The sequence below is a fragment of the Piliocolobus tephrosceles genome, chromosome 16 (genome assembly GCF_002776525.5).
Source record: "Piliocolobus tephrosceles isolate RC106 chromosome 16, ASM277652v3, whole genome shotgun sequence".
In the NCBI taxonomy this organism is placed as follows: Eukaryota; Metazoa; Chordata; class Mammalia; order Primates; family Cercopithecidae; genus Piliocolobus; species Piliocolobus tephrosceles.
This window is the reverse complement of record NC_045449.1, coordinates 28,564,797-28,590,976: the sequence shown is the minus strand read 5'-3', so window position 1 is coordinate 28,590,976 and position 26,180 is coordinate 28,564,797. Positions and strand designations below refer to the sequence as shown.

The 26,180-nt window shown below is 42.7% G+C and overlaps 1 protein-coding gene across 2 annotated transcripts in view; it reads right to left on the bottom strand.

Moving 5' to 3' along the window:
* Positions 1–13,289, bottom strand: part of LOC111526876 (C-C motif chemokine 2) — a 32,940-nt gene extending 19,651 nt beyond the window's left edge. The window contains exons 1-3 of one of the 2 annotated variants that reach the window (XM_023192879.1): positions 13,133–13,289; positions 12,244–12,361; positions 11,384–11,861 (exon numbers count right to left, since the gene is read on the bottom strand). In XM_023192879.1, coding sequence (XP_023048647.1) covers positions 11,756–11,861; positions 12,244–12,361; positions 13,133–13,208 — 300 coding nt within the window. In that variant the 5' untranslated portion in view covers positions 13,209–13,289 and the 3' untranslated portion in view covers positions 11,384–11,755. Of the gene's footprint in view, positions 1–11,383; positions 11,862–12,243; positions 12,362–13,132 lie in introns of those variants that run through there. The other variant, XM_031934323.1, reaches the window with a different exon arrangement.
* Positions 13,290–26,180: the final 12,891 nt, after the last annotated feature.

Sequence of the window (26,180 nt, the reverse complement as noted above, 5' to 3'; positions counted from 1 at the left end):
CCCTCAGTCACAAAAGAATGTCCTTCGTTGTCTCTAGTAACAATTTTTGTCTTAAAATTTATTTGTCTAATATTATTAACAGTATAGTCACTAGCTCTTTTTTGATGATCATTTCCATGGGGTGTCTTTTCCCATACCTTTACTTTCAAATTATCTGAGATTTCAAATTTACAACATGTGTCTTATAGATAGCGTATAGTTGGTTTATTTTAAAAATTCATTTACTCAACCTTTGCTTTTTAGTTGGGGGTTTTAATCCTTTCACGTTAGTGTAATTACTGATGAAATAGGATTACCATCTGATATTTTCCCTTTTTTATATATTTATGTATCTGTTGTTCCTCACTTTTTAATTACTACTTTACTTTATGAACCATAAATATTTTCTACTGTACCATTGTATTTCCCATTTTTATTATATATGTTTGAGTTATTTTCTTAATGGCCACCCTGGGGACTATCATTAACATCATAATTTATAACAACGTATTTCAGATTAATATTTTAATTTCAATAGTGTATAAAACTTGATCCTATATAGCTCCATCCCAATCCTCATCTTAACATTGTTATGGTCACAAATTACACCTTTATACATTGTGTGCCCCTAAATAGAGATTTATCACTAGTACTTTATGCATGTGCCTTTTAAATAAGATACAAGAAAAAATAATTTTAAACAAATAAACAAAAGTATTTATACTGTCGTTTATATTTACTTATGTAGTTACTTTTACCAATGCTCTTTATTTCTTTGAATAACTTTTGCTTCAGCCTGAAGAACTCCCTTTAGTATTTTTTGGACGGCTGAAATGTCTTCATTTCTTATTTACTTTTGAAAAGGGTAGCTTTGCCTTATCTAGAATTGTTGATTGATTTTTTCTTTCACTGTTTTTAATATGGCATGCCACTACATTCCCTGTTTGTAATTACATTATTCAAAACAGTCAAGTTATAAAAACAACATAAGTGTCCATCAATAGATGAATGGATAAAGAATATATGGTATATACACACGATGGGATATTATTCAGCCTTAAAAAGAAGGAATCCTTCTATTTGTGACAAAGTGGATGAACCTTGAGGACACTATGCTAAGTGAAATTAGTCAGTGGCAAAGAGACAAATATTGAATGATTCCACTTATATGACGTACGTAAAATAGACTCATAGAAGCAGAAAACAGAACAGTGGTCACCAGGGGCCAGGAGGTAACCACTATTCTGTTTTGTTATGTGTACCATAGACGATACACTTTATAGGGTGCTACTCAGGTATCAACTCTTTTGACTAGTGAGGGCAGCCCAAAGAGATGTCTTGGAGAGCATTGTGAGGGCTTGCTTTGAGTTTGAGTTCATGTTGCTGTGACTGGAATGCAATGTTTGCCGTGAGCACAGAGTCAGGTAATGGTCCCATGCATACCTTACATTTGCCAGGTGTTAATTTGATAGGCTGAGGTTTCCTTTGAGCCACATTGTTCTATGTTATCTGAACACGGACCAAAATGTCGCAGGAAATAGGAGGCAGAGAAAGGCATTTGCTGCTCAGTTCCAGGAGAGGCAGCTGAACAACATGCTTAAGAAATGGTTGCGGCCGGGCGCGGTGGCTCAAGCCTGTAATCCCAGCACTTTGGGAGGCCGAGGCGGGTGGATCACGAGGTCAGGAGATCAAGACCATCCTGGCTAACATGGTGAAACCCCATCTCTACTAAAAATACAAAAAAACTAGCCGGGCGTGGTGGCGGGCGCCTGTAGTCCCAGCTACTCGGAGGCTGAGGCGGGAGAATGGCGTAAACCCGGGAGGCGCAGCTTGCAGTGAGCCGAGATGGCGCCTCTGCACTCCAGCCTGGGCGACATAGCAAGACTCCGTCTCAAAAAAAAGAAAAAAAAAAAAAAAAGAAAGAAAAAAAAGAAATGGTTGCCTGCATCATTGCCTGTTTTTCCTGCATAACCATGGTCAAACTACTTATTCTATCTGTTATTCAGTTTCCACATCTATAACAGTAGAGACAATAAAAGTAACTTCTTTTCTTGGTTGTTGTGAAGAATGAGTTAATAAATGAAAAGTTAAATGAAAATAATCAGAATGCAGTTAGTGCTCAGTAAGTGCTAGCTGTCATTATTATTAACATTAGGAAATAAGGATGGGTAGTAGATGAAGAGATACTAGGGAGGGACTCAGACTGATACTGATAGCTTCCTGAACAAGTTGTTACTAAATCTGTCTTGTTTTTTCAAAACTGAGACATTGAAAGGGGGATTGACTTTCAGGAAATACTGCATTGGATATAAGGAAAGGAGATGAGTATCTTAGAAAGAAGGGACCTAGGTAAAGTCCTAGAAGTCCTGCAAGAACTTGAGATGAGAATTATTCTGGGTCTCAGTGGGATTTTGGTCATTCAGCCCAGTGAGGACATTCTCTGTGTGCAACCAGTAATTTAGCTTTGCCCTATTGGGTGTAAGCAGAAGTCACATATGTCATCTCTGAGCGGAAGTTAATATTCTCATGAATTCCTCCACCATCCCTCAACTATGAGGATGACATGACTCAAATGAGGTTGCCCCTTTGACTCAGATGCCATACTGCACAAGATATATAGAGCAGAGACACAGCGAAGTTTACAAGATATGAAGAAAATATGAGGTTAGTGTCAGGGGGAGCTGAGCAAGGGATATAAGGAAACTGTCTGTATTATTTTTGCAACTTTTCTGTAAGCCTAAAATTTGTTCAGAATAAAAAGTTAAAAACATGATATAACAAAACTTATGTAGTGCAGAGAAAGCAATGCTAAGAAGGAAGTGTATAGCTGTAAGTGCTTACATTAAAAAATAAGAAAGATCTGAAATCAACAAACTAACTTTATACCTTGAGGAACCTAGAAAAAGAACAAACTAAACCCAAAGCTAGCAGAAAGAAGAAAATAATAGAGAATGGAGGAGCAATAAACGAAACAGAAGAAAAAAATCAACAACACTAAGAATTGTTGTTTTGAAAAGATCAACAAAAATGGCAAATCCTTAGCTAGATTAAGTAAGAAGAAAAGATAGAAGACTCAACTAAAATCACAAATGAAAATCACCAATGAAAGACGTGATTACATCTTTCATTGATGTAATCACAATTGATGCCCCAGAAATAAAAAGGATTATTAGAGAATACTATGAATAATTGTATGCCAACTGATTGAATAACCTGTAATAAATGGATAAATTCCTAGAAACACATGGTTATTAAGAAACAGAAAATATGAACAGACTTATAACTAGTAAAAAGATTATAACAGTAATCGAAAATCTCTCAAGCAAGAAAAGTTCAAGATCAGATGGCTTCTCTAGAGAATTCTACCACATATTTAAGGAAGATTTAATACCAATACTCCTCAAGCTCTTCCAAGACATTGAAGAGAAGGAAACATTTCCAAACTTACTATGTAAGGCAGGGATTACCCTGATACCAAAGTTGAACAAAGGTACTGCAAGAAAGAAAACTATCAGCAAATATCCCTGATTAATATTAATGCAAAAATCCTCAACAAAATACTAGCAAGCCGAATTCAAAAACATATTAAAAGGATTATATACTATCACTAAGTAGGATTTATTTCTGTAATGGAAGGATAATTCAACATACAAAAACCAGTCAATGAAATATGCCACATTAACAGAATGAAGAACAAAAATTACATTATAATCTCAATTCATGACAAAAAAGCATTTGACAAAATTCGACATCTTTTCATGATAAGAATACTCAACAAACTAGGAAAATAGTGTGGAAATAGAAACCACCTCAATATAGTAAAGTCCATGTATGAAAAGCCCACAGTTAAAATCATATGCAGTAGAAAAAGACTGAAAGCATTTTCTTGCTTTTGTCGTTTCTGCCAAATATAGCACTGGAATAAGACCCATCTGAACCAAACAAGAAAAAAAAGTCATCTAAATTGGAAAGGAAGAAGTAAAATTATTTCTTTCCAGAAGATATGACTTTATGTGTAGAAAACCCTGAAAATTTCACACATGCAAAAGAACTGTTACAACTAATAAAGGAATTCAGCAAAGTACAAATACAACACAACAAATCAACACACAAAAATCAGACATTTTATACACATGAACAATAAACAGTTTGAAAAGAAAATTAATAAAACAATTCCATTTACAATAGCATTGAAAAGCATAAAATATTAGGGATTAACCAATATTTAGAAGTAAAACCTTCAACAACAAAAACTACAAAATATTGCCCAAAATTAAGAAGATACAAATAAATGAGAAGACATCCTAGGTTTATGAATTGGAAGAATTAATATTGTTAATATTGACAGCTTAACAATGCTACTCAAGTAATCTACAGATTCAATGGAATCCTATCAGAATCCCAGTGGTATTTTTGCAGAAATAGAAAAATCCATCTTAGGCCGGGCGCGGTGGCTCAAACCTGTAATCCTAGCACTTTGGGAGGCCGAGATGGGTGGATCATGAGGTCAGGAGATCGAGACCATCCTGGCTAACACGGTGAAACCCCGTCTCTACTAAAAAATACAAAAAATTAGCCAGGCGAGGTGGCGGGCGCCTGTAGTCCCAGCTACTCAGGAGGTTGAGGCAGGAGAATGGCTTAAACCCGGGAGGCGGAGCTTGCAGTCAGCTGAGATCCAGCCACTGCACTCCAGCCTGGGAGGCAGAGCGAGATTCCGTCTCAAAAAAAAAAAAAAAAAAAAAAAATCCATCTTAAAATTCACATAGAATATCAAATCATTCCAAATAGTAAAAAACAATTTTGAAAAAGAGAAACAAACTTGAAGGTCTCATCTTATCAATTTCAAAACATATTACAAAGCTACAGTAATGAAAATAATGTGTTACTGGCATGAAGACAGACATATAGACCAATAGAATAGAATAGAGAGCCCAGAAATAAAATCTCTTGTATATGGTCAAATGATCTTTGACAAGCATATCAAGACCACTCAGTAAGGAAAGGTCAGTCTCCTAAACAGATGATACTGGGAAAACTATCCAAATGAAAAGATTAAAGCTGGACCCTTGCTGGGCATGGTGGCTCACACCTGCAATCCCAGCATTTTGGGAGGCCGAGGGGGGTGGATCAACTGAGGTCTGGAGTTCAAGACCAGCCTGACCAACATGGAGAAATCCCATCTCTACTAAAAATACAGAATTAGCTGGGGTGGTGGCGCATGCCTGTAATCCCAGCTACTCAGGAAGCTGAGGCAGGAGAATCGCTTGAACCCAGGAGACGGAGGTTATAGTGAGCCAAGATCACATAATTGCACTCTAGCCTGGGCAACAAGAGCGAAACTCTGTCTCAAAAAAAAAAAAAAACTGGAGCCTCTTATTATATCATACACAAAATTCAACTCAAAATGGATGAAAGACCTAAATGCAAGGTGTAAAATTATAAACCCCCTAGAAGAAAATAGGGGGAAATCTTTATGATATTGGATTTGACAATTTTTTTGAAATGGAGTTTCACTCTTTTTGCCCAGGCTGGAGTGCAATGGCATGATCTTGGCTCACTGCAACCTCTGCTTCCCAGGTTCAAGTGACTCTCCTCCCTCAGCCTCCCAAGTAGCTGGGATTACAGGTATGCACCACCATGCCTGGCTAATTTTGTATTTTTAGTGGAAACGGGGCTTCACCATGTTGGCCAGGCTGGTCTCGAACTCCTGGCCTCAAGTGATCTGCCTGCCTCAGCCTCCAATAGTGCTGGGATTTCAAGCATGAGCCACCAGGCCCAGCTGGTTTTTTCTGATATAACACCAAAAGCACAGGCAACCAAAGCAAAAATAGATAAATGGAATTATATCAAAAAAGTGTTTACTTTTGTGTATTGAAGGGCAAGATGAGCAGAATGATAAGTCAATCTATGAAATGAGAGAAAATATTTACAAATCATGTAACTGATAAGGGGTTAACATTAGAATATATAAATAATTTCAGGTTGGGCACAGTGACTGATGCCTGTAATCTCAACACTTTGGGAGGGTGATTCAGGCAGATCACTTGAGGCTAGGAGTTAGAGACCTGCCTGGCCAAAGTAGTGAAACCCAGTCTCTACTAAAAATCAAAAAGTTAGCTGGGTATGATGGTGCATGCCTGTAACCTCAGCTACACAGAAGGCTGAGGTATGAGAATTGATTGAACCCAGAAGGTGGAGGTTGCAGTGAGCTGAGATCACACCACTGCACTCCATCCTGGGCAACAAAGTGAAACTCTTTCTCAAAAGAAGAAAAAGAACTTCTGCAGCATCGACATTAAAAACCAAATAACCCAGTTAAAAATAGGCAAAGGATTTCAATATACATTTTCCAAAGATGATATACAAATGACCAACATGCATCTGAAAAGATACTCAATAATACTAGAAACATGCAAATCAAAACCATAGGGAGATATCACCTCACCTCCATTAGGATGGCTAGTATCAAAAAGACAGAAAATAACAAGCAAAGACAAGGGTGTGAAAAAACTGGAACCTTTGTTTACTGTTAGTGGTAATGTAAAATGGTGCAGCTACTATGGAAACAGTACGGTAGATCTTTTAAAAAATAAAAATAGGATTACCAAATGATGCAGCAATCCCACTTGTGGGTATATATCCAAAGGAACTGAAAGCAGAATCTGGAAGAGACATTTGCATATCCACATTCAGAACAGCATCATACACAATAACCACAAGATGGAAACAACCCAGCTGTCCATCACTGAATGAATGGATAAACACAATGTGGTATATACATGCAATGGAATAGTATTCAACCTTAAAAAGTAAGGGAATGTTGACACATGCCTTAACTAGATGAATGAACCTTGAGAACATTGTGCTAAATAAAATAACCGTTCACCAAAAGACACATATTGTGTAAGTTAAATTCATAGAAGAAGAAAGTAGAATGGTGGTTGCCAGTGGCTGGGCAGCGGAGGAAATGAGCATGTATTGTTTAATGGGTATGCAGTTTCAGTTTTACAAGACGAAAACATTCTGCAAATCTGTTGTACAACAATGTTAAGTATATTAACATTAACAATACTGAAGCATACACTTAAAAATGGTAAATATGATACATTTCATGGTATGCGTTTTTTAATCAAAATTTTTCAAAATTAAAAACTTTAACAAAGATAATGATATCTTATGGAAATGATATAAGCCTCCAAATGAAACATTGGCAGTACTTTTTTAAAATGAACAATTTATCTGCTCAATGTAAACACTCATTTACAAGGTGGAATAGGAAGAAGATGCTTAAAATAAGCATTCTCATTGGACAAGGAAGTCTGAGAGACACCCAGCAATGACTGATTTGTAGCAATTCTGATATACTGCTTGGTAGACATCAAAAGGGCCTCTTGCTGGAACAGGAACAGGGGCTCTGATCTCACTTGCAGGAAGGGCTTCCTTGTCCAGGTCCCCAGATCCACCTTCTGTGAGGCCTTTGCTTGTACATTTCTTCTCCTTGGCCACACTGTACATGGAACTCAGTGGACATGCCCTCATTCAGTGGCCATCATGGCTTGTTTCTACCTCACGGAAGATTCAGAAGTTGTTTTATAGATAGAATAGTCAAAGGCTTTTTCAGTCTTGGCTTCTGATTTTCCTGGCAACATAATTTTCTCAAAAAATTACTAGCACTGTTCCAATCTACCAGTAAAGACATGTAAAATCTCTTTCTACTCATAGAGATTGGCATATTTCTGTGCTTCCTCCACACCCGATCCATAACTGTCTTTTAGGATCAGGCTCCCAGGCTAGGATGGGAATGCCACATTGCTAACCCACTCTCTTCCTGAAGCCACTCTGTCCAACTGAAAGGCTTTATGGATATTTTGTTGTTCAAATCATTTTTAAAAATTCCATCCCACTGCCTGGAATGGTGAAGCAGATGTATTTCAAACTTTACAATGTCCTAAATGTCTGGACTCTATGCTCCCTTTTGTTCCTGATTGGAAATTGGTCAAGGCTAGGTCAGAACAGAGGACATTATGAAAACCCAAGTCAGAGGTTAGCAGGACTGGCTATCAGCTCTAATGACCTGAATACGAGAGAACTGAGGAGCACATCGCATCAAACTCATCTGTACACCAGTATCCATCTTCTAAGGAACTCGTAAAATACACCAATGGGAAGAGGAACCTTCCCCTGATTGTAACATTCAAAATCAGAATCTTTGAGGATGTCATGATGTTTTGGAAAGACCTCAGGTGACTCTAATGTACCTTAGGTCACTTAGGAAGCATTTAATGCACAAATTAAATCCACAGCCTATGAACCCACAGATAAAAGGTGACTTGCAAAAGTTTACCTGACAATCTAGTTACCGAACCAGATACAGATCTCAAAGCCCAGGTCACAGTGTCCAACTACCTATTGTAAATCTTCACCTGGCTCCTGGCTGTGATTGTCTCAGTAGTGTCCCCCTCCCAAAGATGCTCACATCCTTGCGGCCGGGCGAGGTGGCTCACACCTGTAATCCCAGCACTTTCGGAGTCTGAGGCAGGTGGGTCACCTGAGACCAGCCTGGCCAACACGGTAAAACCTCATCTGTACTAAAAATACAAAAATTAGCCAGATGCGGTGGTGCACATCTGTAATCCCAGTTACTTGGGAGGCTGAGGCAGGAGAATCATTTGAACCCAGGAGGCAGAGGTTGCAGTGAGCTGAGACTGTGCTACTGCACTCCAGCCTGGGCAATAGAGCGAGACTTCGTTTCCAAAAAAAAAAAAAGCCTACATCCTAATCGAATCCCTATGCTCTATAAGTATGCTACCTGACATAGCAAAATAAATTTTATAAATGTGATTAACTTAAGAATCTTGAGATGAAGATGTTATCCTGGATTATCCAGGTGGGCTCAGCATAATCACAATATAATCACCTTTTATGATGAAGGCAGGAAGGTCAGAGTCAGACACAAGATGTGACTATGAAAGAAAAGGAGTGAGAGAGAGAGAGAGAGATTTTGAAGATACAGGAAGAGACATGAGTTGAGGAATTCAGGTAGCCTCTAGCAGTTGGAAAAAGGCAAGAAAATGGATTCTCCCCTAGAACCTCTGGAAGGAATGAATATAGCCCTATGGACCCATTATCACTTCTGACCTCCAGAACTATAAGACAATGTATTTTTTGTTGTGTTAAGCCATTAAGCTTATGGTAATTTGTTATAGTAACAGTAAGAAACTAATACAGATTTTGGTACCTGGATATATGGTGCTTCTGTAACTAACACCTATAGATGTGGACATGGCTTTGGATCTGAATAATGAGCAGAAGCTGGGAGAATTTTGAGCATGACATAAAAACCATAGATTTCCTGGAACTGACTGTCGGCAGCAACAGGAAAGGAATGCATTGCACTTGGCACTCTCTTCTAAAACAGAGTCTCACCACTGCCAATGCCCTGTGTTCAGTTTCATCATGCAAGGAGCAAGGAATTCCATGCTTGGGTGGAAAAGAGTAGGAGTCAAGATTTCCTGAAAATGAAGAGATGTGACCTGCAAGGGGAATGTAAGCAGATTGATTTGGGGTTTGAGCACGTGGATCCCCTCTTCGTCTGCCTCCTCTCCTTCCAGACTGTCTGCATCAAATCTGCCTGGTGTCACAGGGCTGCTGCTCAGAAGCCATGTGATGAGGTCTCATTTGTTTGCATTTTATTCTCTTTTCGCCTCTTGGCATCTACTGCAATTTGAGATTTCACTCCTGATTGATGATCAAGGCCAGGGAATGTAGGGGTAGAGGAGAGGCAGGGAAGGCTGCTTGACCTGGAGCGAGGGTCAGTGAGTTTTCTAAATAGCTGTCAATAAATTGTCTGCTGACTGATGTATCAGGGTACTTGGAGCTTTGAAGGGATTCCATAGTCTGATTCAGTGACCCTGGACTGGCCCAGGAATGTAGAAGCAGAATCCCCTCTCTCCCTCTGCAACTCCAGTTAGTAGAAATGGAAGTTTTCCAAGAGATGTGCTCCCAGATCCGAAAGGGAACCTAACTTCTTCTAGGTCATCCCTGTGTTATCGATGTAGGCTCAGAATATCTGACCTGTCCTGACTGACAAAGTGAGTCAGTGCTGGATCTGGGGTGAGAACCTGAGTGTGCTTCTTGCCAGTCAAAGTTGTCCCCAGCACCTCATGCTGCCAAAAGCACTGCCTGCTCTAGCTTGACACAGTGGTCATTTCCCCATCAGATTGGGAAGTTGACAACCATGCAGTTTATTCAATAGAGCAAGACATCTGCTTTCCTGAGTGTTGGGATGGTGTGGGTGCCCAAACAGGCCAAATGCTTCACAGGTGGGACAAATATCATGCAAAGGAGTAAACACATTAAGTGGATATTTAGGAATAGGAGGCTCATCTGTTTAAATGGATGATTCTAGGCTCCTGAGATTGGGATGGGGGGGATAGTAATGGAGGGAAACACATTCTGGTTTCAGGGAAGCTGCCACCTTAAAATGTGGTTTGAAGATGAGGTTTTCATATCTGAAGTCATAGGTCTTTCTCCTCCGTTTACAACATGCAGCATTTCACCCTGCATGGCTCATTATTCTCCAGTGCTGCCTCTTGGGCTCCATATTTAGGCCTTCATCATCTCTTGCTTGTACCATGGTAATAGCTTCTCACTAGTCCCTATTTCTCTGTGTATGTGTAAAATCAACAAGTTATATTTCCTGAAACTTATCTCTGCATCTCTAAACATGGCACATCCCTCCTCATTGGACTGAAGATTCTCAACGTTTCCTTTAAACCTACAAGGTTGAGTACTAACTCTTCACCCTAACATTCAAATCCCTTGACTCAACCTTCCTTTCTAACATGTCATCCCTTGATGTTGGTATGGGCCCAAATTCCCATCTGATTCATTGGTGTTCTCCCTCCTTGATATATACATCATCACCATTTCTACCTCCAGGTATTTGCTTCCACTCTTCTTTTTCCTTTCTTAATGATCCTATAATTTTTCTGGAAAAGCCTTATTCATTCACAAAGAATGAGTTCAAGTCTCATCATCTTTATGAAACTTCAATCTAATCATCTTATCTATGGTGATAAGAATTGCATGCAGGGGTCTGGGTCTGTGAGAAAAGGAATGGGGGTTGGGCTCTCACTAAATGGGTGACCAGGGTCATTGGGATCTGGGCAGTTGATGCTGAAGACTGGAAGGGTGGTGTTTTAATGCCTAACTGGCCTGACATAAAGATTCTTTTATGGATGCTCAGAGGAGACCACCCAGTGGAGAAGACCAGGGCCAATCCACATTCCCACTCCTTCAAAATGTGAGCCCCACCCTCTGAAATCATGTTCCTTTGTCGCCACCAAGCTCATACTCTCAGCTTTGTAATTTCCTTCAAGAAAACACTGGAAGTCAGGTTTTATACAAAAATATATTTATTTTGTGTAATAGTTACATAATATTCATTTCCACAATAATATTTTAGCAATGCATTGGAATGTTAAAACAAAAATTCTTTGTATTAACGATCCTTGCAAAGACCCTCAAAACATCCCAGGGAGAGAACTGTGGTTCAAGAGGAAAAGCAATTTCCCCAAGTCTCCGTATCTAGAAAACACTAGTACCACGAAAGAGAAAATAAAAACATCAATAACTTAAATAAGATTAACATTACTTAAGGCATAATGTTTCATATCAACAAACAAAATTCATTATAATAAAATAAAACAGGATATCTGGGGAAAACTAGGGAAAAATAAATTAGCTGCAGATTCTTGGGTTATGGAGTGAGTGTTCAAGGCTTCGGAGTTTGGATTTGCTTGTCCAGGTGGTCCATGGAATCCTGAACCCACTTCTGCTTGGGATCAGCACAGATCTCCTTGGCCACAATGGTCTTGAAGCTGTGGGGAGGGAGGACAGAGTTAGATGAAGTTCCTTTGCAATTTTGGCCTAGAATTGCATCCCATTCTGCACCAATGGGCTGCCATGGGAACTAGAGGAGGAAGGCAGGTGGAAGGAGGGAACCCAGGGCAAACTGCTCCTATAGGTGTCCAGGTAGAGCCATCCTGACTTCAAACTAAAGAAATTGGGGTGTTCTGAATAGGCACCCAGGTGGAGAGTGATGTTGGGATTTGCTTTTTCCCTTGGTGCCTCAGTTTTCCCATTGGGAACCTTTGTATATTAAGGTAAACAGTGCACTCTCTGACTCTCGGTTTATGAGGCTTGTCCCTTGCTCCCCAAGGAAGAACCTCAGGCCAGGGAAGGTTGGTGTGCTGAACTCACATCACAGCTTCTTTGGGACACTTGCTGCTGGTGATTCTTCTATAGCTCGCCAGCCTCTGCACTGAGATCTTCCTATTGGTGAAGTTATAGCAGCAGGTGACAGGGGCATTGATTGCATCTGTAAAATAAACCACAAAGAAAAAGCATTTTAGGATGAACTGGATTATTCTGATCTTAAGAGCAGAAAAGAGTCCTGAGGAAAAAGCAAAAGGAAGGCAGGAGAAGAGAAAGAGCTCATTAAATCCCAGTGCTTCTGCCTATACCTCAGAGCTAGAATGTGATATTTGACCCAATGACTTGGTTTCCTATGATGTAAAATGGGTATATAACATTGATAATGGACAGAGAGGAGGGGCTGTTAAAGCCAGATAATACCTACAAGTGCCATTAAGATGGACCAATAATCCAGATGATCAGCGCCAGGGAAGAACAGCTGGGGAGCACCGCCATGAATCTCCATTTAGGCTCTGAATAGTCTATACCCCTTCATGAGTTTCCCTGATACTGTCTCTGGAAGCTAAGGTGAATGAAGCACAGACCAGATTCTGGGTCTTCAGCGTGTCTGGAAACAGCCTATACATCCACCCTCTCTTTGATTACCCTGATCCCCAAACTCTGCTGGAAGCAGCTGGGAGAGTAACTGTGCTGAGTGTGTCCCAGAGATGGAATCCTGGAAGGAGCTGGATTTGGGGTTCACAGCTGGAATTCTAGTTCAGGCTCTGCTCAGCAGCAGCTGTGTGTTTGGCCTTACCCCTTGTCCTTTTCTGAGTCACCTTATCTTGGAAAACTAGCGTTAAAGCAAGACTGTGGGTACCACATCTGCTTGGATAGTCCATGATAACTCAGAGAGAGGACAATGTGGTTCAAGGAGAAGAAGAGGGGGCCTTACCTGGCTGAGCGAGCCCCTGGGGGCTGAAGGTGGCTGCTATGAGCAGCAGGCTCAGAAGTGCTGCAGAGACTTTCATGCTGGAGGTGAGGGTGCAAGCTTCAGTTTGAGAATTGGATGTTTCTGGGTTAGTCTCAGCCTCTCTGTTCCTCCAGCTGCTGTCTCTGCCTTTTATTGAAAACAGGCAGAGGGAGAGAGAGGGCGGAGTCAAGCAGGAGGAGGGATCTTCCATGAACAATAAGTGGGCTGTTAAATCTGCTGAGCAAATGCAGCGTCCTGGGGATTTCCAGGAAGTAGGAAAGGGACGAGACACTTTTTCCATTCACTGCTGAGACCAAATGAGCAAATGGGGAGGATGGGGTACCATTAAGCCCAGACTGACCACAGATGTGAACTAAGAGGGCTATTTTTAAGGATTCCGCTTTCTCTGAAGTGAAAACTGCAGAAAAGGAAGGAAGCGAGGAAACTAGATGAAAGCATGTCAGGCTCGCTGCCAGCTTACCTTCATGCCAGAGTCCAAGGAGCTCCCAGCCAGGAAGGAGCTCTCAAGCTTTGGCCGGCTCCCTGACAATGCATTAAATCCATTTGCTCATTCAAATGCAGGATAGTAGCACCATAGAAGCCTAGCAGAACTGTAGGGTTGTGTAAACATTGAACCGAATTCTAAGAGTTCTAGGGTTTCAGACTTGGACAAAGCTGTAGACATCATGTAGTGCTACAGAAGAAATGCTGGTGTCATACTCACAGAGTGCTTTCTCTGCCAGGAATATTCTTAGCCCTTTACAAATATTAAGTCTGCTAATCTCCCAACTTTATCTAGTAGGGATTGCTAATTTCTATGTTATAGATCAGGCAAGATCAGGCAACCGAGGCACAGAAAGATTAAGTAGCCTGCTCAAGGTCCCCTGGAGCGGAGAACCCAGGCAGCCCTGTCTCCAGTGGGCTGCCACCTCTGTGACATACTGCTGGAAGGAAACGTGCACAAGTCCTCCAACTAGTTGCCTGCTTGGGTCCTCTCTTTGTCTTCAGCATCTTCCTAATGGGCAGACAGCTAAAGGAGAGTCTAGAAACATTCCTCATGGCTAAGTGATTATGAGTTACGAGGCTGTTGCTAGCATAGCAGGCAGCAGTGGACAAGAAGTTCATCCCTGGTTATGGCAGCTATTCCCCTGGCTTCCTTCTTGATTTCCAGGGGACATGAGTAAGCAGAGGAGGAGTATTTCGGGAACTGGAAAGCCTGGCTTCGTTCTTCAGTTTTGCCTTAGATTTCCTCAGAAACTACAGAAGCATACTAATAAAAACCCAAAGACCTTGGAATTCATTTCAGTGAACTCTTTTTTCTTACAAATGTGATAGGAGTACTTGAGGCATGCTAATGGCCGAGCTGAGTTTAAAATTCTGATCTCTTGATTCTCCCAGCCCACTGCCTCCTCCTGAGCCTCGCAGTGCCCTTGCCCAATGGGCATGCAAAGACTAGTGACTGTTGTTTCATAATGGGTCACTGAGGCAATGTCTATAAATGAATGGGGTTTCTTAGAAGAAAACACTCGTCACTACACTTGTAAAAAGAAATGGGTTGTATTCAACAAATGATGGTTTTATTCCTAGTAAGTGGTCAGTAATGGCATTGTTGAGTGCATTCCGGGAGTCAGGTATGGTGCTGACATACTTTCCAGCACTGCCTGCTTAGTCCTCCAACCAACCCAGCTTTCATTAGGTTAAAACTGAAGTTATTTGTCCAGGAACTCAGACAGAATAGTAGATGTGGCTGAGACTCCCACCCAGGACGTTCCGATTCCAGAATCTCTTCTTCCTGGGACTAGACTTGATGGCTCATGATGGATATTGGTTTCCTGGAGAATCCCAGAGCAAAGACTCTATGGAGTGGCCATTTCAGACTCTGGTCGAATTACGAAAAGGCAGTGTGAAGACAGAATAAATCAACTTGAACCCTGCTTTGCTTGTGCCTCTTGAGGAGCCTTACTCTCATTCTGCCTGAATCTCACTAGTTACCCCTTTTCTCCCCAACCAGTATTGAAACGTCTCTGTGTTTGGCTCAGTCCTCTGCTCATGCCTCAATCCATTCTTATCCAATGAATAAAATGTTTCCAGGACTAGAGACTGTGCAACTTTGTGTAGGAATTTCTTCCTAGACCATCTCACCTCATCTTCCAAGAAGTTTTCCTCATATCAAGGGAAACCTGTCTCTAATCTGTTAGTGCCTCCTTTACCATGAACTTGGTGGACCGCATTCCATTTCCCTTTAAAATCCAATCATGCTTCAGGTTTTCTCTAGGTTAACAAGCTGAAAGACGCTGAGATCTTTAAACAAGCCTCTCCTGACTTAGCCACATCAACATCACTCATAGAATTCCGGAATCAATGGGCTTACAGACATCCTGTCGCATGGCCACTTCTTTTTATCTGGCAAAGCCACACTCCAGAGAAAGAGGCTAATTAGCCCGTGGTCACAGAGAAAAACTTCCCAGCTTTGCTGGCTGAGTGTTTAGACAGGCTTCTGAGTGTTGGAAGCATGTCCCTACTTCAGGGAGGAGTCGTCATCTCTGGAAAGGGACTTTGCCTTTGCAAATATCAGATAGTAAACACATGTAAGGTGAAAGGGTGTGAATCAGAAAAGAAAGTCTTCTGGAAAGTGATAGCTGTCTGCCTCCCACTTCTGTTCTGTCAAGAAAAGATGCCCTCCCCAGCTGGGAGGTCAGTGCCGGGGTGAGAGAAATGAGTGGAAATTCCCACTCTGAGGCAGCTTTGGAAGTTCCCAAATCCCATAGAAGAGAATGCATTTGGCAGGAGCCTGCATTCCAGATGCTGGGCCCGGAGCCAGGGAGCTCTCACGTGGGGCTGTGCTGGGAACATCTCGGCACAAGCCTGGTTGGGTTCTGGCACAAGTCTGGTTTGGGCTGTCACTTGGGGACACACAAGGGAAAGGCCCCCAGAGGGGCTACAGGGAAAGTGAGGGCCAATGCTCTGATGCTGTCCAGAATCCCCAGTTACCCCAGGGCCTCCTCTCCATCAACTCATAGATAAGGAATGGAAAAGTTCCTCTTGGTGAATAATGCTTTCTTCATTCCTCCCGGGGTCTGACCTCACCACCAGGATCCTCTGCATGTACTTTGGTCATCGCTGCAGACTCCCACTCAATGTCAGGGGTGAAAAAAACAGGAAGCAAAAGTGAGCTCTCTAGAAAGATCTGAAGCCACTGCCTGGGCCCCCACCAACTTCTGCAGTTCACTTGTCCCTCCCCACTTAGTGCAGGCTCCCTTGCTGGGGCTCGCTTCGCTCAGCCTTCAAGAGAGATATACCGTAGCTCTGCACTCACCACATCTTTTCTAGACAACCCCCTTCAAGGCCTCTCCTCCAAGTTCGCTCTTAGCTCAGCTCCAGGTAGAGCACAGCCCATTTTCCCAGGGCTGCTACTCTGCAATCCCTTTCCTTTCAAGGATGAAAATCTTTCTTTAATTTTTCACAGAATATCAGAAAATGAATGAGACTTTAGAGACCATCTACCTGTTTCTCTGATGGAGAGACTGAGGCCATGAACAGGGTAGTGGCAGGCCCACAGTGAGATAGAAGACAAATGGCTATATTTGTGCTGGTTTGCTTATTTCTGGGCTCTCAGTGTAGTGCCCTTTGTCATCTACTGCACTGTCTCTTGATTATAACATTCATACAGTTGGCACATACCCTGTGCAGAGCACCAGGTAGAGGATTGCACAGGGTGGGAGAAGTGAATCAGACATGATGCTTCCTTTTCAGAAGAGATGCTAAAGTAAGAATCCATGGAAAGTAGGACTGAATTTAGGAATAAATCTGACCCCAAGCTTCCAGCATCTAAGATTTCTTGCTTTCTGGATTGGATCTGCCCCTGGTCTAACTGCATGCAGTAGCCAAGAATATTCCTGAGCATGGGAATAGGGGTGGCGATGGGCATAGCATATGGGAACAGAAAGAAGTGGCCTGAGTTGGTGAGTGGGGGTGATGGTGGTGAATAGTAGTGATGCCTGAGGAAGCAAGAGGCTTGTTCTTTAGATGATCTTCTGAGCTAGCCCTCACAGATTAGCACCTGAGCCCTAGTGGAGGAGGCTGATGTGGGTGGTGGGTAGGAGCTAAGTAATTTCTTAGGCTAAAGGCAGCATGAGCCACTCTACAGCACTTTTGTGTTACACATTGGGGAAGAAAATACTTTCCTCATTTAGGGCTTGCATTGTACTAGGCGGCCTGAGCAGTGTGATGAGGGGTCAAGGTGCCGAACTGGGACAGGGGGACGGGCAGGTCTTAGGGAAACAGAGATCAGATGGAGTGGAGACAGAAATACTTTTTTTGACAATAGCCTTTTGTTGACTCCTTTAACACTGGTGCTGGGGTCATCTGAAGGAACAGAATAATTGCATTAACCAGAAAGATACAGAGCTGTGAGAGTCCCAGCTGAGGGGCCCAGGGAAGGTTCGTGTTGGTACATTTAAGATGGGCTCAAGAGTTGGGCAGATTTGTGAACCTTGGGTGATCGTTGGGTGGAGGAGGGGTCACATTTTGGGCAAACTTATATAGGTTTCAAACTGTAACATGCTTACCATCTCCTTAGGATTTTGCTAAACTAGAGATTCTGACTCTGTAGGTTTGGGTGGGCCTGAGGTTCTGCATTGTTAACCAGTTCCCAGGTAATGCTATTGCTGCTGGTGCATGGCTCTGTTAGAACAACCTTAACATTTGTCTTTGGATAGGAAATTCTGGCCAGGTGTGAAAATAGTGAGCAGGTCATTTTGTCCAGACCAGGACTCTTGTCTGTGGCTCTTGGATAGGCTTCCAGATCCATCAGGAGTTGTCTTCCACATTTATGTTATTGTGCATTTTTCTGGAGAGAGGGTCTATAGCTTCTGTTAGATTAGCAAAGGCATTCATGACCTCCAAGTAGTTAAGTGCCATTGAATTTATCAGAGAGTTCTGGGCTTCAACCCAGACCTGCTGAATCACAGTCTGCATTTTTCATTTTATTTTATTTTTTTGAGACAGAGTTTCACTCTGTCATCCAGGCTGGAGTGCAGTGGCACTATCTCTGCTCACTGCAACCTGCGCCTCCTGGATTCAAGAGGTTCTCATGCCTCAGCCTCCTGAGTAGCTGGGATTACAGGCACGTGACATCACACCTGGCTAATTTTTGTATTTTTAGTAGAGACGGGGTTATACTGCATTGGCCAGGCTGGTCTCAGACTCCTGACCTCAGGTGATCTGCCTGCCTTGGCCTCCCAAAGTGCTGGGGTTACAGGCATGAGCCACTGTGCCTGGCTACAATCTGCATTTTTTTTCTGTATAAAGCTGTATTTTTTTCTATGTCCTCCCACAGCCCCCTCAGATATGAAGAGAGGGCTATGCTGGCTGAGCTGGGAGGCACCAACAGGAGTAAGTACAGGCAGATAAGAAGAAAGAAATAAGAGGGAAGGGAAAGAGAAGAGAAGACGGAAGAGAAAGAAGAGGTAGCCTGAAATAACAGAAGGAGCCCTGGGTGGTGTCAGAACACCAGGGCCAGAGGTCTGGCTCTGCCTCTTTCTAGCTGTGTGGCCTTGAGCAAGTCCCTTGACCTCTCTAGGCCTCTTCTGTCAAAGGGGATTAGTAAGACAGCTGCTTCTGACATTGTCATAAGACTTGTATGAATTAATAAACCAAGAGTGCTCTGTAAGCAACTTGTAAAGAGCTGTGTCAGTCTGAGGGCTCTGGGCATGCCTTCTCAGGGGATGTCCCAGGGCACACACCAATTCTGGGCATTGGATTCCTATAGTCCTGAGGCCCACTGCAAGTTTCTGCTGTTATTTCTTGCTATGAAAATGTGCTGGCCATCTTTATTATACGATGCATAGCGATGTTTTCATTTCCTAAACTTTTTTTTATCCCCATTCTGTCTGCCATGACAAAAAGGTGAAGGTCAAAGAAGGTAACCCCAGAATCAAGCCAGGGCCTCAGCTCCTCACACAGCAGCCAGCTCTCACCAGAAGATCCCATCCTGCCAGGCCCTCTCCTGTCTCCTCACCTCATGTCACCCTCAGCCCCACTCTCTGCTTCTAGAACACACCATAGCTCCATTCCACCTTGAGGCCTTTGCCCATGCTGGACCCCAGCACCTGGTACAGAATCTTTCATGTAGTAGGTTCTTAACAAATATAACTTAAATTAATTATTAACAGTTCAAGAATCTCAAGTCATTTCCCCTAGATATCTGAACTGTAGGATGATTTAATGTCGGACAGGGAAATTAGTAAAGAAGCAAGACTTTTGGTTCCCTGAGGTCCTCACGTTTTCCATCTGCAGGAGTGATAGTGGCAGGGCTGAGGGGAACACTGGGGAGTGGGGAGCCTCTAGCAGAGAGAGTGATTTTCAGGGGCCACATGGATTCTTCCTTGGGGATGATGTTTCTTCCTCTTGGTTGCAAAATATTGCATGCCAAAAAGAGGAAACTTCAGCCACTTAAAAAGCTTCTTTATTAAAGATTTCAGTCAGCTAGCTGGTGGAGCCCCACATTGTGAAGCACTGGCACCATTCAAAAATCCTCTTGCCTTTACTGTAAATTAGAGTCTGAAGAGGGAAGCTGGATAAAAATGCAAATAGTATTTGTCTAGGGAGGGAGGTGGGTCAGGGGAAATAGTTTTCCAAAGCATATACATCTCTGACTTAGGTGTAGGGAGTTAAAACAAAGCATTACCAAATAATTCAACTCTGCAACTTATTTATTGCTCACAGATGTGGCCACGGCAATGAGCGAAACTTTACAAGTGCACTGTTCCCCTTGGAGCTGTTTGTAATGGAGTCTGAACAGCAGGCGTGTAGGTGTCAGACAATGTGGGGCAAGGACTTTTGTCTGTCTAGTTTCCTCCTGCATCACCAGCATGAGCACCTAGCATCAGGTGCTCAATAACTATGTCAGTTAAGAAACAATCTGAGCTGGGAAGTGTCAGAGATCCCACAGTTGAAAATCCCTGCACCACTGCTTAATGTAAGATGGGGAAATAAAGTTGCCCAGGATTATAGAGTTAGTGTCAATGCCAGTGCTAGAATGCAGATAAGCATCTGTGTGTGTGTGCGTGTGTGTGTGTGTGTGTGTCTGTTGGGGGAAGTGCCTAGTGACCTAGATCTTAACATTTTCCAACAGGAGTGCCAGTTACTTTTGTCCCTAGGGAACACTTCTTAGTTTATAGAAACCTTATTCAAGGAGAAACAGGCACTTGTAAATAGGCACTCATTGTCCTGGAGAAAGGGAGAATAAAACGTTTGGGGGCCCAAAGATTGGAGATAGGAGATGAAATGGATACATTTGCTCAAGGACCAAGAGATCTCTTGAGAGGAGAGAAATTGAGGCTTTTTCTTCTGAGTCCAAAATTATTAGACACGGAGAGTCTGGGGAGGTACCAACTGGATTGGTCGCCTGAGTTCAAGGCCACGGCAGAGAAGTCAGTGGGTGACAATTGAGGCGGGAAGACCTCTGCACCTGTTGTGTCGATGCAGTAGTCCTGCTTTGAGAGCAACAGCCAAACCTGCAAGTGCAAACTGAGGAGGTTGAAACCTAGAGGCCCAAGGATGACACTGGGGCCAAGGCTGGAGGAGGTACCATGACAGCAAGGAACAGGAAAATCTTTAGGTGGTGTAAGGCCAGTGATCCATAGGTACTGTGGGGACAGTGACAGAAGCAATGACAGTCAGGAGTCCTGGCCACTGGTAAGAGGGTCAGGTTACCCAGCTTCCACTTCGCTTGAAATTTAGCAGCAGAGCTTTCTCAGCTTGACTGAATAGGTCCTCAAGGTTCTGGGGCACTGTAAGGATGTTGGGAGGGGCTTAAACATGAATTACTAGACTTCCTCCTAATATGGACAACCCAGAGACCTGGGAATTAAATGAACATAATGAGAGAGATATGAACTATTTGGGCCCTGAGGTGACAAAAACGACTATACCAGTGACACACAAATATTTATTTATTGTGGCTAGTTCACTGTTCTAGCATAATCTTAGCCCACGTCTGTCCCATGTTCTGCTCCCAATGCAGTTAGGATGTGTTTGTATTCCAAAATTATAGCATCAGCCTTGTCGTTATGCAATTCTGATTTCATGACAATAAACATTAATTTTAAATCTTTACTGAATATGTTCTAGAACACCTGTGCAGTTAACAAGGAAAGATTTTAAAATTGTGGATCATGAGACGCCAAAAATCACAACTCCTTATGTGTACTCTATGATTCATTAAATCATGTGACTCCTACAGGGCATTGCCATGTAGGTGACACTGGTGTCATTTTCTTGTTTTATAGACAGAGAAATTGGGGTTGGGATTTAAATTCATGTGTTCTCACTCCAAGCCCAATCTTCTGTATGCTCTACCATCCAAGTAATTTTTTCCTTGAAATCCGGGACTTTTCTTCTCCTGCTTATTTTCCTTTCCTTTCATCTTAAGGCTCCCCTTTCAAGGTCAAATCCACCCACGCTGTAAATGGAAGGCTTGGTAATGAGCGGAAGTTTAAGGAAAGGAAATGTTTAGGGAATATAAGTTCTCTAATTTCTTCTGGGTACCCCTTCAAGTGAACTTATCACCACTTCATATCAGCCTTGTTGCATGACCACCCTTTGGACTTCGTAATCTCCCTGAACTTCTCCATTTTGTAATGTTCCACTTAGTAATCCAGTCCTTTGACCACAGCTTTCTACTTCCTTCCCCTTCAGCAACTCTGAATCTACTGCATCAGCTCCTCCAGGTCCCTTGGCCCCTACCTGGCTTCCTTTCCTCCCCAGTCCAGCCCAGTGTTGACCACTCTCCTACCAGCATAGAGATGCTCTCATTTCTACAGTTCTATCTCCCCACCTGCCAGTGCCCAAACTCAGGTCATCGGATCATCTTCCCCCTGATTCCTGACCACTCCCAGGCTGTCGGACTTGCTGGAAGGCCTGGATGTCCTTGAGGACAAGAGATCTACAGATGCGACAGACCCCTCAGTGCTGCTGCTGTTCCGCAGTGTGCCCCTAGTTCTTTGGCCCTGCCGTACTCCACAGTGGCATTCCACACCTTCACCCTTCCCCTAGCATCTTGGGCTCCTGTCTCAGGCTTCAGCATTCTCAGGAGACAGCCTCCGCCCCAGTGAAGGCAGAGGCTGTGAGATAAGAATTCTCTCCATGCCCATCCCACGCTCATATCAAAACTTAACTCCATCTTCACGTGATCACAGCTCTTCCTTCCTGACTCAGAAGAGCTGCTTGCTCCTGTTGAGGGTCATGGTTCAATCTAGATCCTTGATTTCCTGCTGCTTCTTCCAGAAACTGGAACTTTCCTTTATCTTCATGCCTTTTCCATCTTCTTTCCACCCTTCCTTTCCCTTCTTCCAACTGACACACTCAAGTCTTGGGGGAAAAATGCATTTCCCTTAATCTCAACTTCCTTCAACCAATTCCCTTCTCTCTCTTTCCGTGAGAAACATTTTTGAATGATCGATCCCTACATGGCGGGGGGGGGGGGGTCTCCATTTCCACCTCCAATTAACTCCATAACGTGTTGTTATTTATCCTCCATCCCTATCATTCAACTGATATTCTTGTGATCTCATGAATGGTTTCCTCATTACCTAATATGAAGGAGTCTTCATAGCACGTATGCAACTTGAAATCACTGCCGAGTTACCACTGTTTATCCTCCTTCTGTCTGTGCTCTGCTCTTTCCTCAAATTACTTTCTGCCTCTTCTTTCTATGCTACCTTCTCTGGTATCTCTTCCTGTTTATTTCTAAATGCTGGTCGTCTTTAAGGATTCATACTTTCTATTTGTTTTGGTTTTGGTTTTGAGATAAAGGCTTGCTCTTGTCACCCAGGCTGGAGTGCAATGGCACAATCTCGGCTCACTGCAACCTCTGCCTCCCAGGTTCAAGCGATTCTCCTGCCTCAGCCTCCCAAGTAGCTGGGATTACAGGCACATGCTGCCATACCCAGCTAATTTTTGTATTTTTAGTAGAGGCAGGGTTTCACCATGTTGGCCAGGCTGGTCTGGAACTCCTGACCTCGGATGATCCGCCTGCCTCAGCCTCCCAAAGTGCTGGGATTACAGGTGGGAGCCACCGCTTCCAGCCAACATTCATACTTTCATTCTTACTCTTCATGAGAGTTTGCCAGCTGGTGGCCTCTACCTGGTTCCAGCCTGCAGGCATGTTCTGTTTATCCTGAACAGTGTTTAAAACAAATGCAATTAATTACCAATACTTCGAACGGGGAAATTTCTCTTTTTAAAATCTGGATTTCTGGTTTGCCTGGATGGAATCAGATTTGGCAATTTGAAGTCACATTCCTAGATGGCAACAATCCATGAGAGCAAAGGGACAGCCATCCCTCTAGGTGAATCATACGTTCACAGGTCACCAGAAATTCCCCTTCCCTCTCCCACAATTTCTCTGTTTTCTTATTGTTGGTGTATTTCACTCATCTATTTACCTGGCCCCTATTGTAGTTGAGTGTAGAGTCTTTTTGCTGTAACTCACACATTGAAAGCTCTCATGATTCAGGAGATGGCTCTTAGATGAGTTCTAGATGTGTGTTTCAATATGCCCACTGGACATTTACACTTGGATGTCACTCAACTTCAATGAGTTCATCCTTCCCTCTTTGCATTTCTCCTTTTTCTCCCTTTCTTCTTTCTTTTCTTTTTTTTAATTTTTTTATTTTTCAACCAGGATATAATAAACCTCTATGGCAGATACAAAATCCCTATTTAAGAGGGCCTTGGGAAATCAATTTGGTTGCAAGAAGTAATACAGGACTGGTGTAGAGGTTGCATTTGGGTAGGAGGTACACTTATTTCCCTTCATTTGTATATTCATTTGGGGTGGCTTTGGAGGGGCAGAATCTAAGACGAATTTTTGAGGAGAGGGATTTTAAAGCTCCCCAGACCATCTTTTGATGCCATCATCACTATGCTGCTAGGCATCATGCTGAGTGCCGGGAAGGCAAATAAATCCTCTGCAGTTCCTGCATTACGCCACTCATTACGCCACTCCCAGACCTGCTACCGCTACCCACCCAGATAGCCAAGGTAGAAAGCAGGTATCTTTTGATTTCCTCCCCATCTCCTTTCACACCTAATTGGTCCCTGAGACCTGTCTTCCACTCTTGAAGCATCTCAGCATTCATTTCCTTTTTTTCATCTCCAAAGACTCTGCCTCACTCTGAGTTCTATTAAAACAGTTTCACATCATTTTTTGCCAAGAGAAGCGCTACCGTTCAGTCCAACTTTAGTCCTCATAGCAAATTTATCTATCCCAAACCACCCATCTGATCTGCTTAAATGACTTCATACCCAGAAATTACCACTCTCCATGTCTATGCACTAGAACCCAACTCCTCAGTATGGCCATCGGGAGACCTGACTTGGCCTCTTTTTTCTGTGCTATCTTCACTGATTTCTCTTCCTGTTCATTCCTAAATGTTGGCCCACAGCACCTTTCAGGTCACGCCTCATCAGTCACTTCTTTCAAATACCTTGTGCTGCAGTAATAACCAATTTTCTCATCTTTCCCAAAACGTGCCGTTGCAGGCATTGTTTCTCTTGCCTGGAAAAGGCAGCCAAGCCTTTTTCCAGGAAGTCTTTCCAGACTTGTTTGGACACATAAACCTTTGCATTCCTTTATTACAGCCCTTGATTGTACCCTGTATTTTGAAGGTTTCTGGTATATTTTCTTCATCAAATATATAGTGGGATCTACCTATTCTTCTTTGAATCTATCTTAGCACATAGGACAGAGCCTGGCATTTACTTATTCATTCATTTGCCTATTTATTCATTAATTTAATAAACAGGAATTAAGTGCCTAGTCTTTGCTGGTCATGAGCTCTATATCAGGCACATTTTTGCTGAATGAATAAATTGAGAGGTTGGGGATTGTTAGATATTAGCTAAAGAAAAAGGTTAAAATCTGAAAATGGCTACTGTGATTTGACTGGTTTTGAACCACGCCACTGGGCACAGACACACTTTCCCTGAATCACTATATGACAGTGGCTGAGTGGCTGGCTATCTCAGGCCCTCATATGCAGAGGAGAAATATAAATCTCTGAATTTCTTTATAATTTCCACTACTTTTTCACTTCCTAGACAGCTGCAAAGGAAGGAAATATCTCAGTTCTTGGAATTCTCCCATCAAATGGAACATGAGGCATTGTGTTCAGGGCACAGTATTTAGTGTCACTTCACTGCATACCCATGACAACTTTGTAAGACAAGCAAGACAGAGACTATCGTACTATTACACAGAGAGGTCAAATGACCTGCCCAAAGTGATAGTGCAAGAATATGACAGGGCAAGGATTGGGAAACAGGTCTTCTATATCAGTGCCCAGCATGGTTTGAACTCTTTACTATTGCTTTGCCAGGCATCTTGGTGAGAAGTTGAGTCTAGACACCCAGACTGGAATCCTGGTGTGGCCCACAATAGGGTCTGCCCTCACATCTTGGCCTAAACCACATCCTCCTCATTTCCATTTCTCGAATGTGTTTTGTAATATAATTCTTCTGTCTTCACTGCTCCAGGCCAAACATCAAGACTTTGGTTCCCTTTTTTGGTCATCAGCTTCCGCTGCTTATTTTCTCTGACAGTTATTTTTTTTTCTAGTTCCCCATTTTTCTTTCTCTCATTTCATTTTCATCTCTTTGGAATTTGCCATCAGCCAAGCTGGCTGTTTTGATTACATCAGATATCCCATTTTGAGGGATGACAGAGATTTTTCCAGGGTGATATGAATTTCTAGGAACTTCCAGGAAAAAGAAAGCTAGAAAAGCCTTTGTCCCCTCCTTTTGGATCTTGCAAAACAAACAGGTCTCCTATCTTGCTGAATGCTGGGTCCTTAGCTGGGCTCTTGGGAAAATCCAGAGGTTACTCTGACTCCAGACCCCTCACCCTTTGTTTGTGGCCTTTTCTCCAAGCTGACTGGAACTCAGGGTAGCTAACATCCTATAAGCTGAGATACCACACTTCCAATAGAGGGTGTAGCCATCATGGTTGTTGGGGGGTGTTGGTTGA